This window comes from Sorex fumeus, unplaced genomic scaffold (genome assembly GCF_029834395.1).
Source record: "Sorex fumeus unplaced genomic scaffold, SorFum_2.1 ptg000169l, whole genome shotgun sequence".
NCBI lineage: Eukaryota > Metazoa > Chordata > Mammalia > Eulipotyphla > Soricidae > Sorex > Sorex fumeus.
Genome location: NW_026606226.1, coordinates 919,728 through 944,948, shown reverse-complemented (window position 1 = coordinate 944,948; position 25,221 = coordinate 919,728). Strand labels below are relative to the sequence as shown.

Below are 25,221 nucleotides of genomic sequence, written 5' to 3'. Positions count from 1 at the left end.
CTAAACAAGTTTTTATTTGAATAAGCTTGATATTATGTCTCATGGTTTCTCTAAAATTTTTGCCCCTCTCTCGAATGCTGTTCTTTTCTTATTTACTGAACAGAGCTAATGAATTCAGTGTAATGGTCACATTAAATCACAGAAAGTTGTTTTTGTTTTCATATTTGTTTGGGGACCATACTCAGCGATGCTCAGGGATTACTCCTGGCTTTGCACTTAGAGGTCACTCCCAGCAGGGGTTGGGGGACCATATGGGATGCCGAAGATCAAATCTGGAATTGCTGCATGCAAAGCAAACACCCTCCTCACTGTACCATCTCTCTGGCCCGAATCACAGAAAGTGCCTTGAACTCATTAGTTACGATAGATACATTTGAGTTTGTAGTGACCTGATGGAGTAGAAACTGAAACCCTTGCCAAAGAAGTTAGCTCAGTGAACTGGAATGCATGTTTGGCATGCAGGAGGCCCAGGTTCCATCCCCTAACATTGTCAGGACCAACTCGGAGCAAGCTGGGTGCCACCCAAAAACTGGAAAAAAAAAAAAGAGAAAAAGCGATGACAATTGAAATTCTACCAGTAATTATAGTTCGCTGTGGTTGGCACCATATAGTACAACAGGTAAGGTTCTTGCCTTGCATGTGACTCATGTGAGTTTGTTCCCTGACATCCCATATGGTCCTCTAAGCGTCATCAGGAACGATCCCTGAGCATCACCAGGTGTGGCCCCAAAACAATAGTTTTTAATTAGGGGATTATTACCTTTTGGCTTTTGGGTCACATCTAGTGGTACTCAGGGCAGAGTCCTTGATCTGTGCTCAGGGATCATTCCTGACCAGTTTGGGGGACCATATGGGGTGCCAGGGATCAAACCCGGGTTAGCCACATAAGGCAAGTGCCTTGCCCACTGTATTATTTCTCTGGCACACCTTCACCCCCACCCCCTAAATTTTAATGTAATTTACAACAGCTATATATTCCTTATGCATTTTTCTGATTGTAGTTTGAGAGGACAAGATAATGAAAATTATTTCCTGAGTTTCCACCGATTTGTCATCTTCTCTTTCTGTATATAGAAAGTATGTCCTTTAATAGTTGAGAATGATGTCCTTTTTATTTATCTATTTGCTTTTTGGCTCACCCCCAGCGATGCACAGGGGTTACTCCTGGCTCATGCACTCAGGAATTACTCCTGGCGGAGCTCAGAGGACCATATGGGATGCTGCACGCAAGGCAAACTTGCCCTGCACTCTGTGCTATCGCTCCAGCCCCTGATGTCCTTTTTAGAAAGGAAACTTGAGATAAACTTAAAAGCCTCACTTTGTATCTTTTCAAGTTTGGGGTTGTGTATGGGTCTAGATTTAATTACCTTCCTATGATTTTTATCTGTAGCTCTGCCAGACCAGCAGGGAAGAATGATTATCTGAAGTTGTAAAATGTAATGTAATGTGATTGTTACAGTGAATCATAAAGAAGAAGGTGATTCATTTTGAAAATGAGGAATGCTGAAGCTTTTAGATGGTCAAGGAAGTTCTGAAGCGGGGGTGGGGGGGCACATCAGCAGAGCTTAGGGCTTACTCTTGGCTCTGCACTCAGGAATCACTCCTGGCAGCGCTTGGGGGATCATACGGGCTGCTGGGGAGCAAGCCTGGATCTGGGCTGTGCAAGACAAGTGCCCAACCCTCTGATCTATCTTTCCAGCTCCCCAGAGATCATTCCTGGCTGGGTTCTGGAGACCCTGTGTGGTGCTGAGGATCAAACTTGGGTCAGCTGCATACAAGGCAGGCGCCCTCCCCGCTATATCCTCTCTCCAGCCCTGAGACTGGTGTGTTCTGATCCGTTATTCTTGGACCTCTGTGGCTAGTTGTCATGGAAGAAGGGTGGTTGGGCAGTTATCTCACCTGTGTGTGCTCTGCACACATGCACACATGCACACACTGTTTATTTTGGTTAGGGAGTTTATCTTATTAATTGAATTAATAGTAACAACATTTTGTTCCAAAATAGTTATTGCACGGTGGGTGTGAAACAGATATTGTATCTTTTCTTTCTTTTCTTTTTTGTTTTGCCTCACCCACCAGTGCTCAGGGCTTGCTCCTGGCTCTAGCACTGAGAGTTCCCCTTGATGGGCTCTGGGGACCATATGGGTTTGCAGGGATTGAACCCAAGTCACAGGCAAAGAAATGCCCTACCCACTGTACTATCTCTTGGCCCTGGAACACTGTTTCACTAAGTTTTTGGTGATCCTTAAAATAAGGGAATTGGAGGCCAGGGAGAGGTGGGAGCACATGCTTTGTATGTGGGGGCCCTGGGTTTGATCTCTAGCACCTCATGGTCCCTCAGGCACTTCTCGGAATAGCCCCTGAGTTCTACCACGTATGGTGTGAAAAACAAAACAAAAAAAAGACAAATTGGGGAAATTCATCATTTTCTGATCGAGATCTTTCTCAGGGTGCGGTCTGTTCAGGCCTACCTTGAATGGGGCTTTCCTGCCCCTGTGCTCTGGATTGACGCCTGGCTGTGCTTAGGGACTATATGCAGTGCCAGGGATCAAATGGGATTGGCCTCTAAGGAATCATACAGAACCGACCGCCTGCAAGGAAGCAGATGGGGCCCTCCTCCTGTAAGGGATCAACAAGGTCAGCTGCTTCCAAGGAATCATACAGGGTCAGCCGCCTATAAGGGATCATGCTGGGTCAACCTCCTGTTAGGGGTCATACGGGGTCAGCTGCCTGTTAGGGGTAGTACGGGATCAGCTGTCTGTAAGGGTCAAACAGGGTCGGCCACTTATAAGGAATCATACAGGGTCGGTTAGCTGTCCTGCTCATCTCTCTCTCTCTCTCTCTCTCTCTCTCTCTCTCTCTCTCCCTCTCTCTCCCCCCCCACCCCACCCTCCCTTCCTCAGTCCTCCTCTGTCTCCCACAAGTGATGGAACCGGGTTCTCTCACATGAGAGGTGTGTGTTCTATGTTCTGATCTACCTCCTTGACTCCCTTTTTAATTTTTTCCTTAATGAGCGGCTAGGGCGAGAGACAGTGCAATGAATAGGTGCTGGCCTTACATGCATCTAACCCAGTTTCAGTCCCCAACACCACATGTGGTTTCCCTGAGCACAGAGCTAGGAGTAAGCCCTGAATTCTGCTGAGTATGGCCCCCAAAAAAAACAATAGTAGCACCTGGGGCTGGAGTGATAGCACAGCGGGTAAGGCATTTGCCTTGCGTGCGGCCTACCCGGCTTCGATTCCCAGCATCCCGTATGGTCCCCCAGCACCGCCAGGAGTAATTCCTGAGTGCAGAGCCAGGAGTAACCCCTGAGCATCGCCGGGTGTGACCCAAAAAGAAAAAAAAAATACCAGCAGCTAAAAGCTAAAACACAAAGCAAATTTTGTTTTCTTTTGGGGGGGAGGGGTGTGGGCACACTTGGCAATGCAGGAGGCTTACTGCTGGCTCTGCATTCAGGGATTGCTCCTGACAGGCTGAGGGAACCATATGGGATGCCAGGATCGAAGCTCGGTTGGCTGTGTGCAGGGCAAGCTCCTTCCGTGCTGTTCTATTGCCCTGGTCCCCAAAGCAGATTTCTCTCTTAAGAGGTATTTCAAAACAAAACACACCAAAAATAAAAAAATAAAAATACCCACAAGTGTGTGTTTCTGTATCTTGGAGTCTTACCCCTATCTCACCTGACATGTCAGCCAGGCATTCTGGCTCCTGCTCCCGCCCCCTCTCCTCATGTTTCTCTTATGTGTACTCTTACCACCTTCTCATGTTTCTCTAAAGAAAACTATTTTACTTCACCTTAAAAAGAATCAAAAAAACTGACTTCTCCAGGTCCATAGCTCTGAGGACTGGCGTGCATGCTGTATATGCAAGGGGACTGGGGTTGATCCCCAACACCACAAGCTCCCCCAAATATACTGGAGTGACCTTGAGCACCTCAGTATGGCCCCCAAACACATAAGCTAAAAGAATTATATTGCTCACTTTAATCTACTTATTTCTTTTTTCATTTGTCAATTTCTGGCTATTCCCTACTGTGCTGGGACTTATTCCTTGGTCTTGCTCAAGGCACGCGCTGACAGTTTTCTCTCTGGCCATTATTATTATTATCATTATTTTAGTTTTATTAGAAATGCTTTTCTAATAGAAATTGATTTTACATAACTACTTGCAACTTTCATTTATTTATATTTGCTTTTTGGGTGACACCTGGTGATGCACAGGAGTTACTCCTGCCTCTGCACTCAGGAATTACCCCTGGCGGTGCTCAGAAGACCATATGGGATGCTGGGAATTGAACCTGGGTCAGACACGTGTGAGGCAAATGCTCTACCTGCTGTGCTATCGCTCCAGTCCGGATCGAGAGCACAGCAGGTAGGGTGTTTGCCTCGCACGCGACCGACCCAGGTTCGATTCCTTCATCCCTCTTGGAGAGCCCGGCAAGCTACTGAGAGTATCCCGCCGCACAGCAGAGCCTCGCAAACTCCCCGTGGTATATTCAGTATGCCAAAAACAGTAATAAGAAGTCTTACAATGGAGACATTACTGGTGCCCACTAGATCAAATCGATGAACAACAGGAGGACAGTGCTACGTGTAAATAAGCATTCTGGGGATCTGGCATCACTGGGCATCAAACCCTAGCCTGCTGTATGCCAAGCAGGTACTTCAACTGGTCGAGCTATCCCCGCAGCTCCCCTACCAACTCATTCACTTCTGAGGGGCAGCCATACCGAAGGTGCTCAGGGGTTATTCGAGCTTATTAGCTTGGAGGTTGCTCTTGATGGTGCTCCGGGCACCATGTGGTACTGGGGATCAAATCTGGGGCATCCACGTGCAAAGCACATCCCCTTTAAGCTCTCTCCCCAGCTCCTCGCTACCTGTTCTTGATGGGAAAAGGAATTGTTGTTTTTCTTTAAATATTTACCTGCAATTCTTGGGCCAGAGCAATAGTACAGCGGGTTGAGCGTTTGCCTTGCAGACTGCTGGCCTGAATTCAACCCCTGGCATCCCATATGGTCCCCCAAGCACCGCCAGGAGTAATTCCTGAGTGCAGAGCCAGGAAGTAACCCTTGAGCATGACTTGGGAATGACCCCAAAAGCAAAACAAAGCAAATATTTACTTAGAACTGAAATACAAAAATACATACTCACATCAACTTGTGCTTCCTTCAAGTAGCTGCCTACAGAGCAGTGATTTCTCACCCTTTTTCTGACCTTAATTTCCTTTCTGTGGTCCTCCCGTCCTACTGGTTGGCCGCCGAGCCTCCCGATCTTGTTGGGGAGTTACTTCCGTGCTTGGGGGGTGCTGTGACAACCTCCCATTTGGATGGTCAACCTGTGGCCCTTTTGGAGTATCACCTGGTCAAGAAACGCTGTGGTAGAGGCGAGGTTTCTCCGAAGCTTAGAATCTTAGCAATAGGATGTTCATACTTCAGAGGCTAAATGTGAGTGTGGAAACTGAGAAAGCGTCACTTTTTTTTGTTGCTTGTACTCATGAATTCTTGGGTTCCATAACTAAGGAGCCCACGGACCTCGCATTTCAGATTCTTCCTCTAAGGACTTTTGGGAGTCTACTCTTCCTGTGGTGTTGTTTTCTTCTGAGAGGCCAGACCTGAAAGAAGGCAGCTGGTACTGACCATATCGGGTGTCAAAACTGCGTGAAACATTGGGTATTTAGATTTCCATTTCCTGAGGTAGAATTGTTTGGGTTGAAAATAAATTTAGGCTCATCTGTTATTTCTACTAACCAGGTAGAAATGAAAGGACAGGTCAGGAGAGCCTTAGGAATCCCTGATCTACTGACTAATGTCTGTTTTGACTGTGGAAACCTCTCTCCCCACCCCCCTTTTTTTTTTTTCTATTTTGGGTTTTGGGACCACCACGCGTTGGTGTTCAGGGATCACCCCAGGAGGTGCTAAGGGGACTGTATGTGATGCTGGGAATGGAACCAAGATCTTGGGGTTACTCCAGGAGGTGCTCGGGGGACTATATGTGTTGCTGGGGATTGAACCAGCATCTGTCATGGAAGGCAAGCATCTTGACCTACTTTCTATCTTTCCGGCTGTGAAAAGCATATTAATAGTTTATGGCACTAAAGAATCATGTCGTTCTGTAGAGTATCTGAGGACGTTGACAGACACATGAGGGCCAGAGAGAGAGAGAGCTCAGTGGACTGGGTGCATACTTCAAGTGTGGGAGACCTGAACCCCAGCAGGGTGCCCTAAGCACCATAGGGAGCAACCCCTGAGCATGGAGCTGAGAGTAGCCTTTCAGCACCAATGAGTATGACCCCCAAAACCAAAATGACTACATTTTTTATGGGGGGGGGTGGGCAAGAGAATACAATGGGTAGGGTGTTTGCTTTGCATGCGGCTGGCCCCGGTTCAATCTCCAGCACCCCATATGGTTCCCTGGGCATTGCTGGGTTTGGCCCAAAAAAAAAAAAAAAAACACAGAGGAATCAGTAACATTTGTTTGTTCCACTTGTTCCCGACAGGTGCTGTTGGCGGCCGCGGTGTGCACGAAAGCGGGAAAGGCTATTGTCTCTCGGCAGTTCGTCGAGATGACCCGGACTCGGATAGAGGGCTTGCTGGCAGCGTTCCCAAAGCTCATGAACACGGGCAAACAGCACACGTTTGTCGAAACCGAGAGCGTGAGATACGTTTACCAGCCCATGGAGAAACTCTACATGGTGCTGATCACTACCAAGAACAGCAATATCCTGGAGGACCTGGAGACCCTGCGGCTCTTCTCGAGAGTGGTAAGCGAGTTCTGTCATGGTGGGTCACAGTTTCCCCTCCTCCGGAAGCTGGTGCCAGTTGGCTCTGTGCCCTCTACCCTCGCAGTGTTCTGCTAAAGCACCTTAGACCTTCAGCAGACAGTCCCTGGGTACGCTTCTTGGCCAGAGAGTCCCAAAACTTACCCCCCTTTTCAAAAAAAAAAAAAACACTCAGTGCTCCTCTAGAAATCCTGGCAGGGCTTAGGAGCTGCTCCTGGTGCTGTGCTCTGTAGTCTGAGCATGCAGTGCTGGGAATTGAACCCTGGCCTCCTGCACACAAAGCTGCACTCCAGCCCTAGGAGTGATCTCTGGCCCAGGAACCTCCCTCCTTAAGCCAGCCAAGTTGCATATGAGACTGCTACCCCTCCTCCCACCCCAAGCGTTCCAAGGCCCCCAAGGGCAGTATTATCCGTTGGGAAACACTGGCCTGGGCTGTAGGTACCCTGACAGAGACTGTGAGGGTCCTACTGTACTATCAGGTAGGGCATTTGCCATGTGTACTGCTGACCTGTGTTCAGTCCCCGGCACCTCGTATGATCTCTTGAACACCAGAGAGTGATCACTGAGCACAAAGCCTGGAGTAAGCCCTGAGCACAGCAGGGTGTGGCCCAAAAACAGAGAGGGGAAGGAAGAGAGAGAGAGAGAGAGAAAGAGAGAGAGAGAGAGAGAGAGAGAGAGAGAGAGAGAGAGAATATGAGAACTGCCCTTCTGGTTTGAGTTGTTTTGTGTGTTTCTGTGTAGTTTGGAACTAGGTCACCTGCCATACCAACAAACCACATTCCTCACAGCCACTGTTTCTTCTGAAGCAATTACTCTTTGTGCTTCTGACATTGTTTGCCCACATTTTAATATCCTTTAGATAAGACTTATCATCCATGCGCAAAGACTTTATACTGAAGTCTTGCTTTAAGTACAGAACCGGCTAAGAAAGGGATTTGAGTTTCTAGAAATCTGTGTACTTTAAAGGACGAGTTGGAAAATGTGATTGCAAACAAGTTCTAAATGTTTTTCGTTGCTATCCATCCATGATCAGATTCCTGAATACTGCCGAGCCTTAGAGGAAAATGAAATATCCGAGCACTGTTTTGATTTGATTTTTGCTTTTGATGAAATCGTCGCCCTGGGGTACCGGGAGAATGTTAACCTGGCACAGATCAGAACCTTTACAGAAATGGACTCTCATGAGGAGAAGGTGTTCAGAGCAGTCAGAGAGGTAAATGGGCTTTTTCCTGAGACTCTTGATTTGTCTTTTGGACTTCACTGTGATTTTTTAAAAATCTCTCTTGGCTAGGGTAGACTGTCCTCAAAGCTGTTTCTGCTCATCTCTCGTTGTAGACTCAAGAACGAGAAGCCAAGGCTGAGATGCGGCGTAAAGCAAAGGAATTACAACAGGCCCGAAGAGATGCAGAGAGACAGGGCAAAAAAGCACCAGGATTCGGAGGATTTGGAAGCTCCGCGGTGTCTGGAGGTAGCACGGCTGCCATGATCACAGAGACCATCATTGAAACTGATAAACCCAAAGTGGCCCCTGCACCAGCCAGGTATAATCCAGTGTGCCCCACAGTCCAGAATGGCAGCTGAAGGCTGCGTCTGTGTGGAGTTTGGACTGATTATCTGACTTCTGAGCAAGCTGTAAATAATTAGTGACTTGAAGTAAGATGTGAAGTTAAATTTGACTGTGTAGATAAGAAGAAACCACACTGGGATGTTTATCCTTTTGTGTAGAAGAGAGTTCTTCTAATAGGTGCATCATCACTTCAGTTTTCTGAGAGTTGCCTTTGGGGCAAAAAAAGAGATTGTCTTTTTTTAATAGGACACAGGATTTTATTGGGGTGGGATAGGTAGTTGTGAGGCTCAGAAGGGGCAGTCCAGAGTGCCTGCTATTGTCCCAAAGATCCATAATTCAGGCTGTGTCTGACTCCACACCCATCTGGGGTCGGCTGCTTTTTTGACCTCCATGTGTTCAGACTCATTCTGTTTTTGTTTTTGGGTCATACCCAGTGATGCTCAGGGATTACTCCTGGCCATGCATGGGGACCATATGGGGTGTCAGGGATTGAATACAGGCTGGCAAGTGCCTTTCCCTCCGTACTCTCTCTCTGGCCCCAGATTCATTCATAGTAAGCTTGTCAAGGCCCTGTTTCATGGTAATGTGTATCCTCTGGCAGTCAGGCCACTTGAACTTGGCCTGGAGCCATCACTTGATTCTTGTCCTGCAGTTAGGTGCAGGTGGAACTGGTGACTCTGGCCGTAGTGCCCATGGGGCTTCCCAAGGGCGCTCTGTTCACATGTTTGGAATCCAAGATGGGGGACAGCCTGAGGAAAGATACTTACTGCAGAGTGCTCTCTCCGGGTCCCATAGGGCAGCGCCCACACTCCAAGTGCTCTCCACAACTTGGAACAGTTACTGGATTTTGGGTTGGGGCTGCATGGAGGGGGCTGCTCCCAGGTCAGTGCTAGGGGGTTGCTCCCAGAGGGGCTCAAGTGACAGAGTGATGTCACATAGTACCTCTGTCCTTCACACTTGCTCTATTTCCCCAGGCCAGCACATATTTATTTTTTAAATTTGGGGGGGGGGGGGGTCACAGCTGATAGTACTCAGCTTCCTTCTGGCTCAGTACAGAGGGATCATTCCTGGAGGTTCTCAGGGTTGGGGTTGGGGTTAGGGTTCTACACACTATACTATCTTTGTATACACTTTGACCCTAGGACATAGACTTTCATTTTCTTAATTATGTTTGTATTGGTTTTGGGCCACCAGGGGTAACTCCTGGCTTGGGAATCAGGAATTAGTCCTGGCGGGGTCTGGAGACCATGTGGAGTGCCAGGGATTGAAGTCAGGTTTCCATGTAAGGCAGATACCCTACCCGCTGTACTATTACCGTGACCTCTAGAACACAGACCTTTTGTGTTCGTCTTTTGGGGGGCCATGCCTGGCAATGCTCAGGGGTTAATCCTTGCTCTTTGCCGAGGACTTACTCCTGGCAGGCTTGGGGAACTGTTCCGGGTGCCGGGGATCAAACCTGGGTCAGCCAGGTGCAAGGCTGGTCAGCCAGGTGCAACTCTACCCACAGTACTACATTTTCCAGCTCTAGAACACAGAGTTTTAATAGATTTCAGGGGGATTCTGAACTGCTGGGAGTTATATGTAATTTGTGTACCAGTGTATACAAAGGTGCAGTTTTTTATCATATCATGCATGATTATATAACTAGACCTTTGGCTTTTGGGTATTTAATGATTACATGTAAATAGTGGCCCAGCTGCTGTTTGGAACAGGATTCATCTAGTCCAGTAGACACCAGGAAGTTTGTTTAGTTTCCTTGAGTTCTTCATATTATGTTCTTCTTAAAGAACTTTAGGGGCCAGAGAGATAGTACAGTGGTAAGTGCTTGCTGTGCCATTACTGTGGCCAACTTGATTTCAATTCCCCAACACCCCTTATGCTTCTCTGAACCCTGCTAGGAGTGATCCCTCAGCACAGAGTCAGGAGTAAGCCCTGAGCATTGCCAGGTATGGCCCCCTTTAGCCCCCCTCTCCCCCCAAAACAAAATAGGAAACAAAAAGCAACTTTAGGGCTTGAAAGATAGTAAAGGGGTTAAGGTGCTTGCCTTGCAAGTTTGTTTCTTTTTTCCTTTGGCTTTTGGGTGATCTTGTAATGCTCAGGGATTACTCCCAGCTCTGCACTCAGGAATTGCTCTTGGTGGTATTTGGGGGACCATATGGGAAGTTTGATTTGTGCCATCATGTAGAATCCTTCCCCCTAAGTAGTGCCAGGAGTGACTCTTGAACAAAAAGCCAGAATTATTCCCTGACATGCACCAGGTGTGGAGTGGGGGGAGAAATGGGGGAAGGGAGACAGGACTTCAGGAGAAGTGGCAGTCATATGGAGTTACTAATTTTCATTTTAATCACGTGATGCTTTTCCTTGTCTTCTGCATAGACCTTCCGGCCCGAGCAAGGCTTTGAAGCTTGGAGCCAAAGGAAAGGAAGTAGATAACTTCGTGGACAAGTTGAAATCTGAAGGTGAAACGGTCATGTCCTCCAGCATGGGCAAGCGCCCCTCTGAAGCAGCCCAAGTGCATGCCCCGCCCATTAATATGGAAAGGTAATATGCTATGAATTCTGCTTTCTTAATTTCTCCTGGTACAAGGACAGAGCCTTTGATATCAACATGAAATTTTAATTTTTCTTCTTGAATATATGAACCTAATATAAACTATTTTGGGATTTTTATTTTGTTTTTTTTGGGGGGGGCACACACACACACAAAAAAATACAGCAATGTTCCAGCTCTGCGCTCAGAAATTAAGTCCAGGCAATACTTGGGGGACCATATGGGTTTCCAGGGATCAAACCCAGGTCAGCTGTGTGCAAAGCGAGCACCTTACCCTCTATACTATCTCTATAATCCTAATACAGAATTTTTTTTTTTTTTTTTTTTTGCTTTTGTGGGTCCATCTGGCAATGCTCAGAGGTTACTCCTGACTCTGCACTCAAGAATTACCTCTGACAGTGTTCAGGGAACCATATGGGATGCTGGGGATTGAACCTGTGTCAGCCACATGCAAGGCAAACACCCTACCCACTAGACTATCGCTCTTGCCCCGATACAGAATATTTTGATGTGTCTCTTACATCACGAATGTGGTGCCTTTTTTTTTTTTTTTTGCTTTTCGGGTCACACCCGACGATGCTCAGGGGTTACTCCTGGCTCTGGGGGGCTGACCCAGGTTCGATTTCCAGCAACCCATATGGTCCCCTGAGCACCACCAGGGGTAATTCCTGAGTGCAGAGCCAGGAGTAACCCCTGTGCATCGCCAGGTATGACCCAAAAAGCCAAAAAAAAAAAAAACCCTCCTGGCTCTGCACTCAGAAATCACTCCTGGCGGTGCTCAGGAGACCATATAGGATGCTGGGAATCGAACCCGGGTTGGCTGCGTGCAGGCCAAACGCCCTACCTGCTGTGGTATTGCTCCAGCCCCTTGATGACTTTTTTTATGGTGCCAAAAAGGCAGGGCCTGACAGGCAAGGCTTGTCAGATATGTGCACTATGTCTGAACCTTATCCCTAGCTCCTGCTTGGGGAACTTTGGGTGGGAGGGGCACACCCAGTGGGTTTAGAGGCTGCTTCTGGCTCTGTGCTAGAGGGATCTGGTACTGGGAATTGAAAGCAGACCTTGATAGTCAGCCAGTCTAGCTACAACTCCAGCCCCAGGTGATAGCTTTTCCTTTGTTTGTTTTGGTATTTGGTGCATACCCAGCAGTGCTTAGGAGTTACTCCTGACTCAGAGCTCACTCCTGGTGGGCTCGGGACCAAGGATTGAACCCAGGTCAGCCACACGCAAGGACAAACAAGCTGTACTATCCATCCATACCCCCAGGTGATAACGTTTTTAAGTGTAAGTTTTTGGTTTCAGATTTGGGGCCGGCCTACCAGGGTTCCCGGATAATACATATGGTCCCTCGAGTACTGCCAGCAGTGTTCCCTGAATATATACTGCAGGGTATGACCCAAAAGTGCAGGGAGAAAAAGGAGAAAAGCTCTTTTTAAATTGTTCTGCTTTTTTGGCCCAACTGCCTGGCATTTATTTATTTGTTTATTTGGCTTTTTGGGTCACACCCAGCAGTGCTCAGGGGTTACTCCTGGTAGTGGTCAGGGAACTATATAGGATGCTGGGGATTGAACCCATGTCGGCCATGTGCAGAGCAAACTCGACCTGCTGTACTGTCACTCTGGCTCCTGTGAATATACTTTAACGTGACAGGCTTCAGCTGATGGAATTTGTTTCTGGGCTCTTCTGTTATAATCCAGTACTTGAGTGAATCAACTTTATGTATTGTTTTATATGGGTGAGAATTTATCTGTAGGATGAGAAATTACTGATCGAAGGATAAAATGTCTCAAAGTTGGGTAGAGTAGCATCACTTCAAAATAAATTAAGGGCTTTGTACTAGTACTAGGGGATAAGGTTCACCTTTAGGAGTGATCCTCAGCACCTCCAGGTGTGGCCCCAGGACCCTAGAACAAAGTAAATTGTTGGTAGTAGATTACTCTTAAACCTCGAGGGAGGGGGTTTCTGATTCCTCTCTCTGGAACAAATGTGTTGCTTTTTCTATACAGCGTACACATGAAGATAGAAGAGAAGATCACATTGACGTGCGGGCGAGACGGAGGGTTGCAGAACATGGAGTTGCATGGGATGATCATGCTTCGGATTTCGGATGATAAGTTTGGCCGGATTCGCCTCCATGTGGAAAATGACGACAAGAAAGGGGTGCAGCTCCAGGTGTGAGAGGCAGCATTAAGACTTTAGTTTGTCTGCCTAGCAGTCTTTTTGCTGGAGAATTTTGGTATTTGGGGGGACAATACCCTTTGATGCTGGGATCAGTCATGGGGCCTCCCATGTAATTTGCATGCACGTCAGGCCTTTTGGGGCTTTTCCCTGGCCCCCAGAAAAATTTGGTTGTATCACTGCTGCCTTTCTAACTGCATTGGAAAGGGATCCATTTCTCTCAGGCAATGAATCTCTTTCTGGCTGACTGAGGGTGATTGATGGCAGATAAATTAGAATGACCTTTAAATATTGGGATTTGATGAAAGATCACTTTGCAGTCTAAGAAATGGCTTCATACACACCAGTAAAGCAGGGAGATTCTTATGTTGTCATTGCTCCGGAAAGAGGGAAATAATACTGGGTATTGCTTGAAGCACATTTTTCAAAAACAAGTTTTTATACTTTATAGGGGACACATTTGACTAAAATCGGTTTTGTCACTAAATTTATTCTTCTGCCACTATGTAATCTTCTAGTGCTTGTTTTGCTACCTGAAAGGGAATATCTAATGGCATGCTTGGTTTTTGTTTGATATTTTGGGTCACACTGGCTCTGTGGTCACGTGACTCCTGGCCTGGCACAAACGACCAGTGTTGTGTACTATCTCTGTTACCCCCCTTTTTCCCCTATTGCTTCCCTTTTTATTTTTTTTATTTTATTTTTGGGGGGGGTTCACGTCCGGCGATGCACAGAGGTTACTCCTGCCTCTGCACTCAGGAACTACTCCTGGCGGTGCTCAGGAGACAATATGGGATGCTGGGAATCGAACCAGGTCAGCCGTATGCAAGGCTAATGCCCTACCCACTGTGCTATCGCTCCAGCCCCAGTATTGCTATTTATGATTTGATGTACATCTATTACCCCCAGATTGCCCACCCACCCCCCACCATGCTCTTCTGCCACGTCCCATTCTATATATTTTTTTCATTTTTGGCTACACCCACAAATCCTCAGGAGCTGTCGCTGGTTATTTGCTCAGGCCTGACCTCTGGTGGGGCTGGAGTTGAACCAGAATTGGTCTCATGAAAAACAAGTGCCTCAACTCTGTACTACCACCCCAGCCGAAGAACTGGAATTTTGTTCTTAGTTGTTGTGGGGGGTCACACGTGCTGCAGATAGTGGGCTGCTGAGACCGTGCACATGCAAGGCACAGCCTCTATTCTAGGCCCCACCAGACCCCAAATTGGAATTTTTTACGTACCCTGTCTTCCCTATTTTATTTTATTTTTTGGTTTTGGGGCCACACTTGGAGATGCTCAGGGTTACTCCTGGCAGTATTCAGAGTGGTGCTCGGGGAACCATCCAGGGTGCCAGGGATCGAACCCGGGCAAGCTGCATGCAAGGCAGTTGCTAGACACGCTGTACTGTTGCTTTGGCCCATTTCAGATGCTCAAACCCTGGACCTTGTCTGAGCAGAGAAGATTCTTTGCCTGTGTTCCCTATTTGATCCTAAGAAGTTTTCTCTGCCCTTGTCCTTTTAGACCCATCCAAATGTGGACAAAAAACTTTTCACTGCAGAGTCTCTGATTGGCTTGAAGAACCCAGAGAAGTCGTTTCCAGTCAACAGTGACGTAGGGGTGCTGAAGTGGAGACTACAAACAACAGAGGAGTCTTTTATTCCACTGACAAGTAAGTGCCTCCGGCCTCCCCGCTAGGCCGGTCTGCACCCAGGGCTGTACTCAACCCTGCTCTTAGGCACTCATGGTTACCAGAAGGAGAGGAAAGAATTGGTTGTTGGCGTCATAGCCAGTGTTGCTCAGGGCTTATCCAGTGCCTGGGAAGGCTCAGGCTCCCACATGTGTGCAAGGCAAGTGCCCTACCTGCTTGACTGGCTCTCCCACCCCTCCTAGCAAGATTGACAGAACCACCTTTCGGATGTCCACGGTGCTGCGTTGTGTGTGTTCGCCCGTTTGCAGCTATGTCCAGCCCTCGTTGGGTTAACTTTGTTGTTTTGGTTCAGTTTGGGGGCTGTACAAAGCTCTTCTCGAGTTGTTCCTGGTTGTTCTCTGGGGACCTTGTGTGCCAGGGATGGACCCTGGGCCTTCCATGTGTGGAGCATGCTTGCAGCCCTGTTGATCATTTCTCTGGCCCACCTTTCAGTTTTTTGTGGGGGGAGGGAGCTGGGTGGCCTGGTTTGGGGCCACACCCAGCAGTGCTCAGGGCTTACTCCTTACTATGCCCAGGGATCACTTGGTCTTGGGGTTTGAACCTGGGTCAGCTGCAGGCAAGGCTAGTGTCTTACCCGCCCTACTGTTGCTCCGGGCCCATATTTTTTCCTTCTTTCTTTCATGGTTGACTTGACTGTTTGAAAGCTTTAGTTTTGAAAATTTTTTTTTTGCTTTTTTGGGTCACACCTGGCGATGCTCAGGGGATGCTCCTGGTTCTGCACTCAGGAATCACTCCTGACAGTGCCCGGGCCAGGGACCGTATTAATTGCCAAGGATTGAACCCGGGTTGGCCACTTGCAAGGCAAAACACCCTATGTACCCTCTGTACTATGGCTCTGGTCCCTAGTTTTGAAACTTTTTGCTCCTTTCTGTTCCCCTCCCTTCCCACCCCCGCCGTGCTGTCCGAATGTCCAGCCCTTGAAGCTGCAGTTCATCCTTAATAGTTTATATTAGAATGTTTCAGGTCCGCAGTGTGATTGATTGCCTGCGCTCTGCTGCCCATGTTCTGATCTACCTGCTTTGCTTTTTTTCCTCAGTTAATTGCTGGCCCTCAGAGAGTGGAAATGGCTGTGACGTCAACATAGAGTATGAGCTGCAAGAAGAGAATTTAGAGCTGAATGATGTGGTCATCACCATACCGCTCCCGTAAGTGGTGTTCCCGTCTAATGCTTTTTCCCTGTTGGGCCTCTGGAACTCATTTTGGGGGTTCATTTGGGAGGCAGCTCTTCGTCTGCTGCTCTAAATGTCATTGCACGGTAATTGCTTAATTAGACGGCTTGTTGTGATAGGAGTCTTCTGTAGCTAGAGTAACAATCACTAGATGTGACACTCCTGTGACATTCTGGAAATGCTGCTCTTGGAGCAGAAACCAGCTAGAAAGGAGAAGGTCTGTGACTTCAGAGGGCCATAAGGGAGCATTGGGGCGACGATGGAAATGGCCTGTAACTTGATTCTGATGATGCTTCCTAGGATTGCATACAGTTGTCAAAATGCAGCAAGGAGGGGGCTGGAGAGATAGCACAGTGGGTAGGGCGTTTGCCTTGAACGCGGCCGAGCCGGGTTCGATTCCCAGCATCCCATAGGGTCCCCTGAGTGCAGAGCCAGGAGTAACCCCTGTGCATCAGCAGGTGTGACCCAAAAAGCAAAAAAAAAAAATGCAGCTAGGGGGCTGGAGTAGTACAGCGAGTAGGGTACTTGCCTTGCATGCAGTGGACCCAGGTTCCATTTCCAGTGTCACATATGATCTCCTGAGCATCATCAGGAGTAATTTCCGAGTGCAGAGCCAGGATTACCCCTGAGCACTGCTGGGCCAGAAGCAAAGAACAAGATACAGTGAGCTGTATACTTTAGACTTTAAAAGCAATAGTGCACAGATCTGTTTTGAGGTGTTTCTTAGTTCCTGTTTTGTTTGTTTGGGGGAGGCCTACACCTGGCAATGCTCAGGGCTTACTCCTGGCTATGTACTCAGAAATCACTCTTGGCAGGGAAAGCGGCGTGAGTGGTGCAGGCTGAGCTGGAGTGTGGGAGAAAAAAGAAAGAAATCTCTCTTGGCAGTGCTCAGGAGACCATGTGGGATACTGGAGACCCAACCTGGATCTGCCGTGTGCAAAGCTGTGTGTACTATAGCTCTGGCCGTTTTTCTTAGTTCCTGTAATAATGAAGATGTCCAGGAGGAGGAGCCACTTGACAAACTTGTATTTTGCAAGGGTTTTTTTTTTTTTTTTTTTTTTTTGGTTTTTTGCAGAGGTAGGGGGGTGGGAGGGAGAGGTACCATCATAGCTGGCTGGCTATGCCCAGAGTTCTCCTTACTGTGCACAGAAGTCATTCCTGGAGACTGGAGTGATGGTACAGCAGGTAGGGTGTTTAATTCCTGAGTGCAGAGCCAGGAGTAACCCCTGAGCATTGCCCCAGGTATGACCTAAAAAGCTAGAAAAATAAAAAAATTAGCATTCCTGGCAATGTTCAGGGGATCAAATGGGGTGCTGGGAATTAAACTTGGGTCGGTCTCATAGAAGGCAAGCATCTTACCTGCTGTACCATTGCTTTAGCAAGTCTGTTAGACATAAATTTTATTTTTCACTTGTTCTCTAAACTTTCTGCTAAAGATTGGGAGTTTATTCTCAAGTAAACTATATCTGAAACAAAATACATCATTTCAATAAATCTTCTAAAGCTTTATTGACCCAAGTAACATGTAATCAACTACGTATATTTCAATTATACCATTTGGTGAGCTTTAACATCACAGTTGAGATAATGAAAATGTCCATCCACCCCTCAAAAGTTTAGTAGCTTTGCACTTACCTGCAGCCATCCTGGATTGGATCCGCAAAACCCAGCAGGAGTGATCCCTGAGTACAGAACCTGGAGTAAGCCCTGAACACGACCCCAAAAAGTTCCAATAAGTTTTTGTTTGAAATTTTGGGGGGAGGTGGGTGCTCACCTGGCTCCAAACACAGCAGACGCCAGGTGTGACTAAGGATTTGAACCTCACTGTTCCAGTTCTCCAGCCTTAAATGTATTCTTTCTTTGTTTTAATTTTGTTTTGGTGTCATACGTGGCGGTGCTCAGGCGTAATTCCAGGCAGTGTTTGGGGGACCATATGGGATGCTGGGGATTGAACTGGGTTGGCTTCCTATAAGGCAAGTGCCTTACCCACTATACTATTTTTCTCTGACCCCTTAAATTTTCCCTTAGATGATACTTTTCTTAGATATTACTGTAAAGAAAATGACACAAATTCTGGTTTGCTTTTTTTATAATATAGGCCTTTACTTGTCATATCCACTGTAGTCATGCCTTGTGGGTTTTTTTTTGTTTTTTGGTTTTTTTTTGCCTTTTGGGTCACACCTGGCGATGTACAGGGGTTACTCCTGGCTCTGCACTCAGGAGTTACTCCTGGTGGTGCTCAGGGGACCATATGGGATGCTGGGAATCGAACCCAGGTCGGCCACGTGCAAGACGAATGGCCTACCCGCTGTGCTATCTCTCCAGCCCCAGTCATGCCTTGTTTTTTATTTTTTCTTCTTTGGGTCACACCTGGCAATGCACAGGGGTTACGCCTGGCTCTGCGCTCAGGAATTACCCCTGGCGGTACTCAGGGGACCATATGGGATGCTGTGACTCGAACCCGGGTCGGCCGCATGCAAGGCAAACACCCTACCCCAGTCATGCCTTGTTTTTTGTTTGCTTAGTTTTGGGGCCACACCCAGTGGTGCTCAGGGGTTACTCCTCGCTCACTGTGCATTCGGGAATTATTCCTGGCGGTGCTCAGGGGACTTTATGGAATGCCAAGAATCAAATCCAGACTGGCTGCTGTGCTCTCTGGCCCATCTTGTTTTTGTTCCAGGGGCCACACCCAAGAGTGCTGGGGACCCTTGTTCCCAGCAGTGCTCAGGAGCTGTCTTTCAGGCCCTGTTTTAGTCATTTTTGATTTTATTTCTTAAAAAAAAGAAAAAAAAGAAAAAGAAAAGTGCTGAGGAGGACTAGAGATAGAGTATGTTCTGTTCCTGGCACAGAATATGGTTCCCTGTGCACCACTGAATGTGACCCCCCCCCCCCAAAAAAAAGAAAAAAACCAATAAAGTGCTGGGGCTGGGATGTAGATTAGTGGTAAAGCATTGCCTTGAATGGCATGTGTAAGGCCCCGGGTTCAATTCCTGGCACCACCAAAAGCAGGCAAACAAAAGAAAAATGGACTTTTGATTCCCTAAACATTGCAGGTACTCAAAAAAAAAATTGGCAGAGCTATAGCATAGCAAATAGGGCACTTGCCTTGCAGGGTAGGATAGAACCTGGGTTCTATCCCTGGCATTTGATACGGTCCTCCAAGCCCTCTAGTTGTGATCCCTGAGCACAGAGCCAGGAGTACCCCCTTAGTACCACCGGGTGTGGCCCAAAAACAAAAGGAAAGAAGACAGCTGAGCTGAGAGATGGCTCAGACGGTTTCTTCTGGGGGCAGGTTCCATCCCTATCACCCCACTGTTCCTGTGCAGCACACTGGGAGAAGGAATGCACATGGTGCTTTGTTACCAAGAGGATGCCCTGAGCCATCTTTTTTTCTTGGTCACACCCAGCGATGCTCAGGGATTACTCCTGGCAGTGCTTGGGGGACCATACGGGATGCCTGGGATTGAACCTGGGTCAGCGGCTTGCAAGGCATACTCTCTGCCCACTGTGCTATCACTCCAGAACCCGGTCTAAGCCGTCTTGCACTCCACACCGGTACTGTTTCCAAACGAGGTCACTGCCTTAAGTCATTACATGCTCGGACTTCGGTGGCTAACTTTGGTGGCTGGTGTGGGTTTTGTTTTGTCAAGATTTATTTGACTAGACTATTTTTAGGTTGCCACAATTTTTGGGACTTTCAATCTGCCCTATAATTGTGGTTATGGCGGTTTCCTGTGTCGTAGTTCAGATTTCGCAACACTCTCCAGAAGAGACCCTTTGACAACATTTTATCTTGTTGTCTAGAACTGATCTGATCAAACTAAAGCTCAGGATTGGGGACCAGAACAATAGTACAGCACGTAGGGCGCTTTTCTTGCACACAGCCCATCCGGGTTCAATCTCCAGCATCCCATACAGTCCCCTAAGCAGTGCCACAAGTACCTGAGCACAGAGTCGGGAGTAATCCCTGAGCAGCACTGGGTGGGTAGCTCAAAAAAAAAAAAATGCAATCATACAGAAGCAGATGTGGCAGGGCCGCTTGAGTGGTACACAGGGTTAATTGTGCTACACCAGCCTCCGAGTTTTGTCTCCCTGTTTACTCTGCCTCTGACAAGAACATGGAATGCCACTAGTGAATTAAACGGTGGTAAATTTAGACTGTGTAGGAGTAGGTGACACTGGCTGCCAGCCGTGTGTGGGGTGCAAAGTACAGCGTCAGTAGCCCTGCTTGTACTATGAAGTACAGCCTCGCTAGCCTGCTTGTACTATGTCTCCTTCTTCCGGCACCCTCCATTTACCTAGGCAGTGTTGCTTTCACTTAGTAAAAGTTTCACTTCCTGCATTGAGAATCACATAAACTCACTGGCTAAATTACAGTAATTTCAGAAGCGTGCTAAAATTGTTTTATTGTTGTCTGCTGTGAGGGCCTCTTGTGCCACTGCTTGGCCCGTGTCTCACAGGCCCCAAGGCCTCTTCCAGCAGTATTTGGGGCCTTGCCACACCCCTGATTAAACCCAGGCTTCTCCTCTCCGGGGCATGTGCTCTGCTACCTCTGTACGTGCCTGGCTTTAAAGTCTTTGGAAAACATCCTCTTAGAGATCAAATTCGCCAGAATACCCACAGAGTGTGGTAAGTCAAGCTTTTTCCCCCTGTGACCACCTTTCCCCCTTGTTGTCATCTGTGCTGCAGTTGTTTAAAACTTTCCTTTCAAGGTCTGAGGAGTCAACTCCAATGATATCTTCTGCTGTGTATGGCCCTAATACCCCCAGTCACTGCAGGAATGGTGCCCCAAATTCACTTGCACTGAGTACTTAGGTATGGCTGCTGTTAAAAAAAAGAAAAAGATTTTGTGGGCTGGAGTGATAGTACAGCGGGCCGGGCACTTACCTCACATTCGGCTGACCGGGTTCCATCCACAGCACCCTGTGTAGCCTCCAGAGCCATCTAGGAGTGCTCCATCATCCCTGAGTGCAGAATCAGTTGTAAACCCCAAATGCCATCTGTGACCCAAAAACCAGGGGGGGACGGAAAGATTTTGGACCTGAGAGATAATACAGTGTGTAAGGAACTTGCCTTCAGTGTAGCTAATCTGGGTTTGATCCCTGGCACCCCATATAATCTTCCAAGCCCTGTCAGGAATAACCCCTGAGCATAGAGCTAGGAGTAAGCCCTGAGCACCACCAAGTTTGACTCCTAAACCCAAGATAAATAATAAAAATAAAAGTTTAAAATTTCCTTCGTGCTAAAGCATTAGATTAGTGATTCAGAAATTTTGGAAATATATCCGCATTCGCGGCTGCGCTACATCTTATCATCTCATACCTACTTTGGACAAACCGGCAGGCTACCGAATGTAACCTGCCCACACGGCAGAGTCTGACAAACTCCCTGTGGCGTACCCAATATACCAAATACCAGTAACAATGATGGGTCTCATTCTCCTAACCCAGAAAGAGCCTTGAATATGGCACTTTTAAAAAAAAAAATCTCAGAGCTAGGACAAAGGAGACGTTACTGGGGCCTGCTCGAGGCAATCGACGAACAACAGGATGGTCGTGATCGTGATCGTGATCCACATTCATGGGCTGGAGCGATAGCACAGTGGGTAGGGTGTTTGCCTTGCACGCAGCCGACCTGGTTGACCCAGGTTCGATTCCTCCGCCCCTCTTGGAGAGCCCAGCAAGCTATCAAGAGTATCTTGCCCGCACGGCAAAGCCTGGCAAGCTACCTGTGACGTATTCGATATGCCAAACACAGTAACAAGTGTCACAATGGAGACATCACTGGGCCTGCTCGAGCAAATCGATGAACAACGGGAGGACAGTGACAATGATCCACATTCATGAGGTTGAGTCCCCTGGTAGCCCCAGATCTAATCTGCAAGTTGGAGCACCCCATGGGCACGTGTGCCAGCAGTGTATCGGCACACACGTCCGCACCTACAGAGGATGAGCTAAGGTGGTCAGATTTTGTTTGATCCTAAAAGTTTGTAGGATAGGCCAGAGAGATGGACCATTGGGCAGGGCACTTAACCTGGCACACAGCAGGGCTGGGTTTGATCCCCTGAACCTGCCAGGAGTGGGCCCTAAGCACAGACCCAGAGTAAGCCCTGACCTCTGTGTGGTGTCGCACAGTAAAATGAACAGAAGAAGGTTGGGGCCAGAGCAATAGTACAGTGGGGAGGGCACTTGCTCTGCACACCACTGGCCTGGGTTCGATCCCTGGCATCCGTATTGTTCCCTGAGCACCAGCAGGAGTAATTCATCAGTGCCGAGCCAGAAGTAACCCCTGAGCTTCGCTGAGTGTGACCCCCAAACAGAACCAAAAAATGAGTAGGGAGCCTTTTTTTGAGGGTCCTCTTGAGACTGGGCCTCCTTGGTAGGGCTCTCACTGTGGTCAGCTCACCTAACAGGAAGTTTTTCCTCACAGATCTGGTGTTGGTGCGCCTGTGATTGGTGAGATTGATGGCGAGTATCGACATGACAGTCGGCGAAATACCTTGGAGTGGTGCCTGCCAGTGATCGATGCCAAGAACAAGAGCGGCAGCCTCGAGTTCAGCATCGCTGGGCAGCCCAATGACTTCTTCCCTGTCCAAGTCTCCTTCATCTCCAAAAAGAATTACTGCAACATACAGGTACCCCGTTCTCACGGACACCATGTATGGGACACCCTAGAGCAGGTAGTCGGGTCCACAGCACAGCTGGGCGGTCCCAGCATGTCATATACCAGCAAAGCTGGTGTCCCCTGAAGATGGCACGGCTGACTTGTTCTATGGTCTTGGTGAATTTCATCCTCCGTTGCCCACGGTTTTCCCTCGATTAGTCAGAGAAATTGATATAATGAAGACTACATATGGAAGTACCTGTAGAGACCAGAGAGATAGCCCACTGGACTGGAGTGTAGACTTTGCTTGCGGAGGGCCCAGGGTTCAAGCCCTGCCACTGCTGCCGTTACCCTAGAACCATGGGTGCAGCGTAAAAAATGACACTTTTTTCATTTTCATAAAATCGATGATTCAATGATCAGGGCCTAAGTGATCTTCCTCATAAAATATTGTGAATCGGGGCTGGAGTGGTAGCACGAGCCGGTAGGGCTTTTGCCTTGCACGCGGCTGACCCAGGTTCGATTTTCAGCATCCCACATGGTCCCCTGAGCACCGCCAGGAGTAATTCCTGAGTGCAGAGCCAGGAATAACCCCTGTACAGTGCCAGGTGTGACCCAAAAAGAAAAAAAGGAAGGAAAAAAGAAAAGAATGTCGTGAATCGCATGCCACTGCACTGACTACCGTTCTGTGTCTCGAGCTCCGTCTGTGTGGAGAGTAGCGGGGGTGCATGGGGAAAGAGAAGCCGCCGGCACCCCGGAGACTCACGCATCTCTGTTTGTTTCCCAGGTTACCAAAGTGACCCAGGTAGATGGCAGCAGCCCCGTCAGGTTCTCCACAGAGACCACCTTCCTAGTGGATAAGTACGAAATCCTGTAATCCCAAGAAGAGGAAACCGAAAAGGAAAATTTTGAAATTAATAAAGAAGAAGCCAACAGTGGCTGAAGAGTTTTTTTCCAAATCTACAAGCCATTGGAGACCCTTTTTTTCCCCCGACCACGATGCACGATTCTCGGCGCGCGAGGACCCTCAACCTCACCGTCAGTGTTCTGGTGTCACAGAGACATTCATTGGCAAAGAAATGACCCAAGCATATGGGAAAGGCTGCTGATTTCTTTGGCAGATTTTCTCGGCCGGCAGGAAGCCCAGCCTCCAGAGAGTGCCCCCACTTAATCTACCTTCTCTGCCTTCACCTAAGTTGCTCCTTTACTTTAATCCTTAAATTGATATTTCCTACTTTTTTCTTGTTTTAAGTTTTCTCCACAGAAACTTTTTTAATCTTTCGTACTCCTTTTCACCTTTCTTCCTAAGCATTGAATCAAGCATCGGGCCCCTCTGTCCAGAGGCATCATGTGTGTTTGGCACTCCTAGAACCACTTCCTTTAGTCCATCCGCTATTTGGGGACAAGGCAGGTGGACTGTGTAAGGGCCACGGGGCCTCCAAGTTCAGGGCTAAGGGTGTCTATGGCCTTTCCTTCCGTTCAGTCACTCCTCCCACCAGCCCCCTGTGCCAAGTTGATCTGCATCCCGGCTTCCTCCAGTCTAGACCAGTACTGTGGACCTGCTGGTGTCACTTGAAGCGCCACAGGGCGCCCCCTAGCCCCACTCTTCCCCCTTCCCCCCAGACAGCCGGGAGGAGGGTGATTCTGTCCAGTCAGGGCTTGTCTTCCAGCCACAGGTAATCATGTCTGCTGCCGGTGCTCCACCAGTGAGTACTTAAGCTAAAGCAACATCATAGCTCGTCTGTTGTCCTTGTCGCCCACCCACACCCCTCGCATTCAGCACGACTGTCTTTCTGGCTGGGGCTGTGGGCAGGCCTTTCCTTTCCAGCAGGGAGGTGAGGAATTCGGAGACAGTGCTCTGTGTGTTTGCCAGTCGTGGGCTCTCAGCTATCGAGGAAACTCCCATCTCCACCCTCAGGGTTTTGGCATTTCAAGAGGCAGCTGAATACCCGTCTCCAGGGGTCACTGGTCAGTTCTTGGTTTCCTTCCAGCCTATCTGCTCCTGTTGCCCAAGTCCTCCTGTTTCCTGCCCAAAGCCTTTTCCGTCGTATGTTGTCATGCGCTGACGGTTTCTCAGCCCTGTGTGTCCAGTGAAAAGGACCACATCGGCCAGCCCGACACTGGCCTTTAATCCACTGCTGCACTCAATGGTGTGGGTGGAGCCACTGCTGCCTGGAAGGGCAGATGAGTCCATGCCCCCCTGCACAAGAAGACGTCTGAGGGTACCCGAACATCTGGCCTCCTGCAGAGGGTGCCTTGTCCTAGAGTAAAGCAGTCACACATGGCCACAGGTGGGATTGTTTGCCAAAGAAACTCTAGGCCTTTCCTTTCCCTTTACTGCATCGGGGAAGCATTCTTCTCTCCAGCTTGGTGTCCACATGAGGTTTCTGAGGACGGGGACTGGGACAAGAAATCTGTCACGTAGTGAAACAGGCAAGAAATCTTATTAATCCAGTTTTGTTCGAGAGTTGCTTGTCCATATGATTTTTTTAAAAGTCAAGTTTAGTTTCACAAAAAAATAAAACAAAAAAACTTTTTCTGAAATTACTTTTGGGGTAATATTTAAAACGAGAGGTTTTGTAACCCTGTAAAATACATAGGGAATAGAACATTCCAGTGTACACAGAGAAGGCAAATTCTTTAATCAAATAAAGAGTATTATAAAATGAG

General features: G+C 48.1%; 1 protein-coding gene across 1 annotated transcript in view; it reads left to right on the top strand.

The window, feature by feature from the left end:
• The window catches only part of ARCN1 (archain 1), a 29,487-nt gene extending 4,266 nt beyond the window's left edge, over positions 1-25,221 (top strand). Inside the window, exons 2-10 of the mRNA XM_056107645.1 lie at positions 6,493-6,756; positions 7,808-7,987; positions 8,110-8,315; positions 10,718-10,882; positions 12,898-13,063; positions 14,593-14,740; positions 15,816-15,924; positions 22,378-22,582; positions 23,339-25,221. Coding sequence (XP_055963620.1) covers positions 6,493-6,756; positions 7,808-7,987; positions 8,110-8,315; positions 10,718-10,882; positions 12,898-13,063; positions 14,593-14,740; positions 15,816-15,924; positions 22,378-22,582; positions 23,339-23,428 — 1,533 coding nt within the window. The 3' untranslated portion in view covers positions 23,429-25,221. The remainder of the gene's footprint in view (positions 1-6,492; positions 6,757-7,807; positions 7,988-8,109; positions 8,316-10,717; positions 10,883-12,897; positions 13,064-14,592; positions 14,741-15,815; positions 15,925-22,377; positions 22,583-23,338) is intronic.